This window comes from Coffea eugenioides, chromosome 2 (assembly GCF_003713205.1).
Source record: "Coffea eugenioides isolate CCC68of chromosome 2, Ceug_1.0, whole genome shotgun sequence".
Lineage (NCBI taxonomy): Eukaryota > Viridiplantae > Streptophyta > Magnoliopsida > Gentianales > Rubiaceae > Coffea > Coffea eugenioides.
Genome location: NC_040036.1, coordinates 75,624,223 through 75,633,088, shown reverse-complemented (window position 1 = coordinate 75,633,088; position 8,866 = coordinate 75,624,223). Strand labels below are relative to the sequence as shown.

Here is an 8,866-nt window from a genome sequence, read left to right as displayed (position 1 = left end):
GGGAAGACATGCAAACTTTTTTGAGTGCTGGTACAATTAACTTTTACATGAGAAGTATTGAAGCATATTACTGTTCCAATTATGAAGCAATTAATGTTTGATTAACCTAATTTGAAAGATATAAATTGTTTTTATCTGCTATTTGTGCAATGTACAAGGATACTAATTTCATACTAAGCTTTTTAAACAGCTTCCCGCGAGTGTACTAAAACAAAAACAAAAACAAAAAATCAATTAAATATTTGTGCAATGTACGTACTTATTCTACAAGTCTATAAAAAAAATTGGCATTATACTACTTTTTTAATGTGTTGTATGTAAGATAAAAAGATGATTGAAAAATGTAACTTTTGAATTTTAAGAAAAAAAAAAATTTTCCAATCTATCCTATCCAAACAATTTTTAGACGTAAGAAGAGTTATTGGTATCCATTCAACAGTCTCCACTCTCAAACAATTTATTAATAATTTATCTACCGAAAATTCCAGTAATAAGTATTAACTTCAGCCCAGGTCTAATTTTGTTTTGGATTTTCTGTTTGAAGTTACATAGAATAAATATTAACATCACCTCAATCTAAATCTAATTTTATCTTCTTTTTATTTTTATTTTTTTTAAATGAAGCCATCAGATGTTAACTTGCGCAGTGATGTTGTAGAATCAAATCAAGCTTTCTTTTATTTTTTTTTAATTCTTTATTTTACATTACTCATGGGTGATAGATGATAAATGAACAGGACAATAAAAAAGCTAACTTCATATATGGCTTTCTTTTTTTGGGATTTATTTTTCTTTTGAAAATTAACATTTATGTAATTCTTTCGAAATTCTATTCTATTTCATACATTCTATTTCTAGGCGTTTCTTATTTTATTTATAGAAAGTAAAATTTACATGACTTTAGTCCAAAGTGAATTATGTTTCATATTCAAATTTAGAATTCTATTGCTAATATAAGGCGCCAGTATTCGAATTACATAATTATCCCTCAATCATCTTGTTAATGACATCCGAATCTAGGGTCTTAATGTAGGCTTCTGCTAGATACTTGACAGCACTCGTTGAATGAAATTTTTATGACTCGTATAGCTACAGACATGATCTCTATGTTTAAAAGAGTCCTTTTTTTTTTTTTTTTTCTGTCGGAATATCTCTTCAAATTTAATTGGTTTAAAAGAGTCCTTGTGATTTAATATGAAATCATATTCTCTGACTTGTCAAAGAGTTTGGTTCGCAGATTGTACCTTTTCTTTTAAATTTTAAAAAAAAAATTTCTCATTTTTATGCTTCAAAATTTCTAGATATGATGGCTTTCCATTCTAGATATCCTCCTTAATACTACTACTGTCAAATGGGCTCGTTTTGCATCTCAGCATTATTATTGTTTTGCTTGTAACAGAAACTATTACTCAGTACGTGATAAGTGTCTGTAGAATCCTTTGTGCTCCTTCAGCTAGCAACCTGTGATCTTTCATCAAGGCGTTCCCGATTATATTTGTTTTTATATTTTTACAATGGTTAGCGCTACCTGCGATCTTTCATCGAGATATCCCAAACTATATTAGTTTTTCAATTTTTATGATGATGATTCTAAATCTTATGCGTTCCTTCAATTACCTGTCATCTTTCATCGAGATGTTCCAGCTTACATCAATTTTTCTATTTTTATAATGGTTAGCAAGGACAATGGAAGCACATTTGTCAGAAGGATATTATGGCTAAAGCCTAAGGGCTGAATTTTTTTTCTAATGATAGAATGAATCGAATCAAATCTAATCAAATTGTAGTAGATTGCTAACCTAGCATAACAAGTAGTTCTAATTTTTGTCAGAGAAAACTAGTAACAGCCAGAATACTATTAATGTTTTGATGACAATTGTTATGGTCATGGAAATAATTAAACTGAAAAGATCTATGCTCCATCCAAAAAGCCAACCCCTCTGCTTTTTCATCCTGTCCCAATTTGGTGCAAAAGATCCACCAATTGCGAGTGCCACTTTCCTATAATATTGACAGGCTTATACTTGGTTCGCTAATTAGAAATTGCAACATCCTTAGACTCCCCCTACCCCTAGATTAGGATAGAGTACGTTATACAAATGTATCATTACTGACAAAAAAAGAATAACCGATTTGTATTTGTGCTCTTACGACTTGTTACTCCGCATGCAAGGTCACAAGCTGACAACATCCCTAACTTTATATGGATGTACGCGCATCCATCATGAAGGAGTACAAAAGCTTCTCGACCATAGCATATTAAATCATTGATCACTCCGACAGATTACATTGAACACCAACAACACATCATGGTTCAAATAGTTGATTATGTTTATCAACATAATGTTACAATATGCTGGCTGACAACAAGAGGACAGCTAAACATGGTACCCAAGTTAGTTTTGGTCGTCTGATTTGATAGCATATGCCTAAAACTGCTCTTACAATACAGCGAGATACAACCGGAAAGAAACAAGGGGATATAGAAGAAGAAGACACAATAGATTTTCGATTAATTGAAACCACAACTTCCATATGAAATGGTTTCTTGTCAACCTTTACTCATTCACAGTGCAAGAAAGGGGCACTGCTTCCTAGCATGCTCTGGGATCAGTTTGACAAGAGTCTCCACCGGGACACCCTTCAACTCTGATAGCAAGAAAAAATTCAACAAATTTAGTTGGAATTCACATTAAAAGGCGAGAAATTCCATGAGCCTGTCAAGAAGTTTCATACCATGAGGCTTAAAGTTGAATAATGGAGGAAGAAAACGTCCATTGGGCAAGCGGCTGGATGGATCACGTAATTCATCAAAGAAAGGATGGGTCAAGGCATCCAGCTGCATTAAAATCAAATCCAGACATTGCAGATCAAGCCTCCTCCACAAGAAATATAAGTTTCAATTAGAGGGACGAGAAAAGGTTCAAGAGACAAATTGCACAAACTCACAGCTGAGCATCGTAAATTAGGAGAGTACTGAAGGAGTCTCGAAACCAGATCAACAGCTTCAGGGGGCATACGCTTATGGAATATCTGCCATTCAAGGGAAACAATAAAAGAGCTGAATCATAAAAAAAACAACTCAAGGTTTTTTGCTGGAACTCAAAAATTACCTTGTGCCATGGATGAGCCTTAATCTGTGGAAATTTGAATTCAGTGTAGTTGGGATTCATGCATTTGATTTCCTCCCTTGTCGGAGTACCCAAAACCTGAAAATGTCAGCTTTATTACAAGGATATGAAATAACCTGAAAGCCTACCAAACAGGGCAACCAAAATGAGCATCTCCCACATGATGCTCATCCAAACCAATTTATTTTAGCTAGGATAAACAAGAAGTCAACAGTATTACTGCAAATAGAACTGCAACCACCAAATGTCAAAGCAAGGAAAAGATCGACAGAAAATGGTACCTTAATGATCTCAACAAGTTGGTCCACTCCACTCTCACCAGGAAACAAAGGCTGAAAGCAAATCAGAAACCACACATGTTAGAATCTACATGATAAACAAAGGTCAAAGGTCAAAGGAACAAATGCACAAAGAAAACCACATTCTACCTGTCCAAGTAGTAGTTCAGCAAGGACACAGCCAGCAGACCAAATGTCAATGGCAGTCGTATACTCAGTTGCCCCGAATATAAGCTCAGGTGCTCGGTAATACCTAGAGCAAATGTAAGAAATATTCGGCTCCCCTTTTACCTGCCACATTCAGGAGTGAAAAACATCAAGCATCAAAGAAAAGCACGGAGTGATCAGAACACCATTGAGTGCAGATGTACAGAAGGAACACCAAAGCATACCAAAACTTTAGCACTTCCAAAATCGCATAATTTAACCTGATGAGTATGAGGATTCACCTGTGATAAGAAATAATAATCTCAGCCACAAAGCAAAATTCTATCTCTAAAGGTACATTCAAATATGAATGAGACCTTGAACTTGATAATCGAGGCAACATCATATGTATTGAACAAACAAAACAATTTCATCAATAAAAATCATTTAGATATTGAATAACCAGTAGTAATTCAAGAAAATTTGATAAAACATTTCTGTACTTGAATGCAGTTACAATTCAGATGAACATAAAACAATATTATGGCAGTGTCTTTACCAAAATAAAACCTTAATAATCCCAAGAATCAAGCCCACTGATTAAGGATCTTGTCTCCTCATCTTGAGTACAAGGACTCGATTCTCATTTCCTGCTTCTTCCTTGCCATCCCTCCCTTCTATAACAATTTAAAGATAAAAAACAAAGAACAAGAACAACAAAATACACCAACCCATTACCCCAGAAACCCCCAAAATAGATGGGAACAAAACCAAAAGAAAAGTTTTAACACACTAGCACTTCACAATTTACTGGACCTTTAAGACATTGTTCCAGTCTGCTGGAACAGGTAAGGATAATTAAGAAAAAAAAGAATGTGTAAATGACAATGACGAAAAAATTGCGATAGTTTCTAGAAGGACAAAAATCAAACAACAAACCAGTTGAAAGCAAAATGCAACAGTGGTGCTTTTAAAGTACCACCATGGAAACGCGTAAGCAAATGGTTGACATGATATCATACCAGGAGATTTTGCGGCTTGATATCCCGATGACACACTCCAATACTACGATGGATGTAAGACAGGGCCCTGAAAATCTGCAGCACAGTAGGATGTGATTCTCTAGACAATACAGAATTTTCAAACCAAACTCTCAGGCAATGAGTTGTGCTGAAAACTTGACAATAAACCAATTATTGGAAAACGATTTTCCGCAACAAATGAAGTTACACAAGCAAAGGAGAAGCAAGAGAACCCTGAACTGCTAAGAGCGCAGCTCCTACTGATATTAATTAATCATTTGTTAAATTTTTCTTTCATGTTTTCCAACAACAATGAACTAGCATAGCCAGCACCTTACGCATACTCAAGAGTCATAACTTGATAATACATGCATCCGAGTGTGTAGATGACCCTTAAAAAAAATTTTTTTTTTTTTTTTTTAAAAGGGCTCCTCAAAACATATTTAACATGGAATTTGCTGTTTCCCTCCTGCCATAAAGAAAGTCAGAATACAACAAAATCATGGCAGACACCATTCTGCTCACATCAAAACGCAAAATCCATCTGACATCTCAAACTGCAAAAACTTGGCACAGCACTTTGCCATGCAGATGCAATCTGAGGAAGCTGGTACATTCATGTACATCATGTATAACTATTTATTCAATGACAAAACAAATATGTGGAATTGAGTTAGTCTGTGTTGACACAAGTACACCAAATTTATGAATAACTTGCTATATGTTTCTTTCATGTTTTCCAACAGCAGCAAACTTTCGTAGCCAGCACCTTATGTAGACTCTGTGTCATAACTTGCCTTGACGATACATGCCTCTAGGTGACCCTTAATGTTTCTTTCATGTTTTCCAACAGCAGCAAACTTTTGTAGCAAGTACCTTATGTATACTCTGTGTCATAACTTGCCTTGACGATACATGCCTCTGAGTGTGTAGGTGACCCTTAAAATATTAAAAACCTCCTATACACATAGTTAACATGGATTTTGCAGTTTCCTACCATGAGAGAGCAACACTAGATGACAAAATCATGGTCAGACCATGTTATTCACATCAAAATCTATCGAGAATTTCACTACTAACATCTCAAACTGGAAAAATTTGGACCAGCACTTTGCCATGCTGACGCAATCTGGGGAAGCTGGTACTATCGATGCACATCAGTACATCATATAAAAATATTTATACAATGACAAAACAAGTATGTTGAATTAAGCTACTATACGATCACATAAGTACACCAAATTGGGTACATGCATGAACTTGCAAACACTTAAAAAGTCTAACAAACAGTTCAAATAGGACATATGAATGACTTACAGAATCAATAACTGGAAAACTACCTGATATGTATACAACTTCACATATATCAGGGGCATCCTTTGGTTCAACTTATTGTAGTGCTTGATAACACGATGAACAGTTTCTGGGACATACTCAAGCACCAAATTGAGATATAATTCATCCTTTTCTGTAGTTGAAAAAAAGCAGTGCTTCAAAGACACAACATTTGGGTGGTCAAGTAGGCGCATGGTTTGCAACTCTCGGTTCTTGTATCTCTTGTCTTGAAGAACCTTCTTTATAGCAACAGTCTCACCTGTCTCTAAACATTTTGCCTGGAAAATTTTTGAAATTTAGCAAGAAAACAGGTGGTCTACATATTTAAAGGGAAAAAGGAAGTACAGTGGCACTATATCCCCATCTCCAACCAAACTCAGGCAGCAATTGACACGTCTTACCTGGAATACTACTCCAAAAGATCCATGCCCAACAACACGCTCTGCCATGTAACTTATGGTCTGAAAACACCAGAACACATTGTAAGTTATAAATTCAGGTAAGATTCAGTGTCTGTACTGCCCGACAAAAACAGGAGGAAGAAAACAAAACATAAGTTTTTTTTTTGCGTATTATTCCCCATTTTGTTAGTATATCTAGCCAACAGCTATTCTTGCAATAATGCACTAGATAGTGAAAACTCATTTCTTACAATAAACTTTCATAAAATAGAGCACATTACATTCTATTTTCTCTTCCTTTATATGTGTAGTAACAGTAGCTCATTCATACTAACAAGTCCATACACACAATATTGGATAATTTCAGAACCATCCAACTCATATATTAGCCACCTCAGGGGGTGTGGTGAGGGTTGGGTGGTAAGGTGGGAGGGATTATAAGTAGGAAGTCAGGGATAATCTTTAAAAAAAAAAAAAAAACCCATAAATCTGCTGTCAAACAGTTCCTGTTCTATGACTAGTCATCTATTAGTTTTCACAAGAAACAAAAGGCTGAAGATGCAAATAACTACTTGATTTGGAGAAAAGACAAACTTGTCATGTGCAACAAAATCTTAGAAACAGAGACACACAAAAGTAAGAGACAATGAATGCTACCTGCTTTGGCTGGCCATTGCGACCACCAATGGTTGTCACTATTATATGGCCTGTCTCAGTCCCATTACCATCGACAATGGTAGCTTCCATTTCCTACCAAAACCAGATAAGTAAATCACAATTTTGAAAAAATGCCCACACAAAGAACTATAAAGCCATCAAAGAGACGTAAATGCTACCCCAGAAGAAGCAGAAATTTCATATAGTTGAGACATGTACCTTATCATCCCTGATTTTCATGTCATTCATTTCTTCAGGTAACCTATCAACACCAACAACATGGGCACTAGATTCCCTCAAACCGGAAGTAGGTGCTACTCCCACAGATGCCATTTGCTAAATTCTTTTTCACTGTATATCAGAAATCATTAACCTGTCCAAATTTGCAATAAGAAATGCTTGAACATTAAACCCGTTTGCATAGGTGTTCATGTCTTTCTTTCACCAATTTCTCCACTTAATCATTTAACTCAGGCTATATAACAACTTAAATAGTACAAGCAAAGAAATTGAGTCAAATATATGACATGTTAGCAATTCAAACTAATTATGTGCACACAAATCCCAAATCCAAACTTCACCAGAAGCATCCTCAGAAATTAAAGCATAAAATCTTCATGTTTGAAATCCCTGGTGACAGAATAAAATGCAATTTCTACACCATAACCAACAACTGTTGTACATAGGCTTCTCACAGGTTTATTTCTTCGTTTACAGTTAAAAGTGGATACCTTTTTGTTACCTGTCATTCCTAAATATAAATGCTCACAATAGTTTGTGCTATTTAAGTTCAACTGTCAATTATACCATTCTCATATGATTGCAAGGAAATTCAATTTAAGTGAACCAAAAGTTTAGAAATTGTTCCTTCTTTCTTAAAACTATAAATTGTAGCTATATCCTAGTAAAATTTGTACTTTCTCACCAAAAAGTACAATACAGAACCCTCCTTCAATAAAAAATGAAGGAAAAAAAAATCTAAACCCCTGTGTACCCTGGTGGGTTGGTTCCACAGTTGTACCAGCACAAGGAAATCAGCTTTCCTCAAAACAATTGGTGGACCAAAAATCACTTCTTAAACTGAAAAGAGAACAAGATAACAAAAAAAAATTTCTCTCTAAGCTCTGAGCTCTGAAATATTCTAGCCAGCTGAAAATACATAAGGCATATAATTTCGAATCTTTAGCTGAATTACTTACAAATAACTAAAAGCAAAATCTAAAAAATAGTTCAGGTATACTAGTTCATTTAACTCATCCAGAAGACACGAGAAAAGCAGCCTAAGAAAAAATACAAAGAAAGAATACACAAAAATAACGAAAGCATACAAGTCATAATTACCAAAAATTAAAGGTCATTTTTTTGGGAAAATGTTCACGTTAATAACTTTTCCAAAAACAAATTAGAAAGCAAAATCTACCAAGATCTAACGAGCTAACTCACCAAATCCAGATAAATCCACAGTACAAAAATCAGGTTTAAAAAAAGGGACAAAAAGGAAACTTATCTATTTGCTAAAACCTGAAACGCCTATAATCTGTAGATCCGCATCTAAATTAACTTCTAGTCATGAGCATCCAAAATTATCAGCAGGACAAAAGCACACAAAAATTTTTTTAAAAAAAAAGGCCCAAAACAACCACAAATTTGATGCATAAAATCGGAGAAACAAGGAATTTACCGACAAAATTAAAAGGATGGTAAGATATCACCGATCTTCATAATCGGTGGGGCGTTGTGATCAATTGAGGTGAAGATAACACCATCACCCCCACACAACACACACCAGAAAAATAAATGTACAATGGTAATTATAGTTTAGAGAGAGAAAGAGCGAAGAGAGAGAGAGAGCTTGATGCAGAGAGAGACAGAAAGAAACGGCAAAGCAGGAGAGA

General features: G+C 35.0%; 1 protein-coding gene across 2 annotated transcripts; it reads right to left on the bottom strand.

Annotated features, from left to right (window-relative positions):
* Positions 1–2,233: 2,233 nt before the first annotated feature.
* On the bottom strand, positions 2,234–8,866 carry LOC113763838 (shaggy-related protein kinase alpha). 2 transcript variants are annotated; one of them, XM_027307797.1, is made up of 13 exons: positions 8,653–8,866; positions 7,191–7,344; positions 6,972–7,064; positions 6,315–6,374; positions 5,919–6,191; positions 4,579–4,653; positions 3,802–3,858; positions 3,560–3,700; positions 3,413–3,463; positions 3,114–3,209; positions 2,950–3,033; positions 2,737–2,839; positions 2,234–2,649 (listed from the first exon to the last, which is right to left on the bottom strand). In XM_027307797.1, the coding sequence occupies exons 2-13, from the start codon at positions 7,302–7,304 to the stop codon at positions 2,567–2,569; spliced, it is 1,230 nt and encodes a 409-aa protein (XP_027163598.1). In that variant the 5' UTR covers positions 7,305–7,344; positions 8,653–8,866; the 3' UTR covers positions 2,234–2,566. The 2 variants fall into 2 exon arrangements, with proteins under 2 accessions (XP_027163598.1, XP_027163599.1); XM_027307798.1 differs by having other exon boundaries at positions 7,191–7,322.

What these genes read in the sequence shown, in the direction of transcription:
- LOC113763838 (XM_027307797.1), bottom strand. Translation starts at nt 7,304, where the DNA reads ATGGCATCTGTGGGAGTAGCACCTACTTCCGGTTTGAGGGAATCTAGT. An exon ending in TGAAAATCAGGGATGATAAG is followed by an intron (nt 7,065 to 7,190) that starts GTACATGTCTCA and finishes TGGTTTTGGTAG; the next exon opens with GAAATGGAAGCTACCATTGT. An exon ending in AACTTGTTGAGATCATTAAG is followed by an intron (nt 3,210 to 3,412) that starts GTACCATTTTCT and finishes TGACATTTTCAG; the next exon opens with GTTTTGGGTACTCCGACAAG.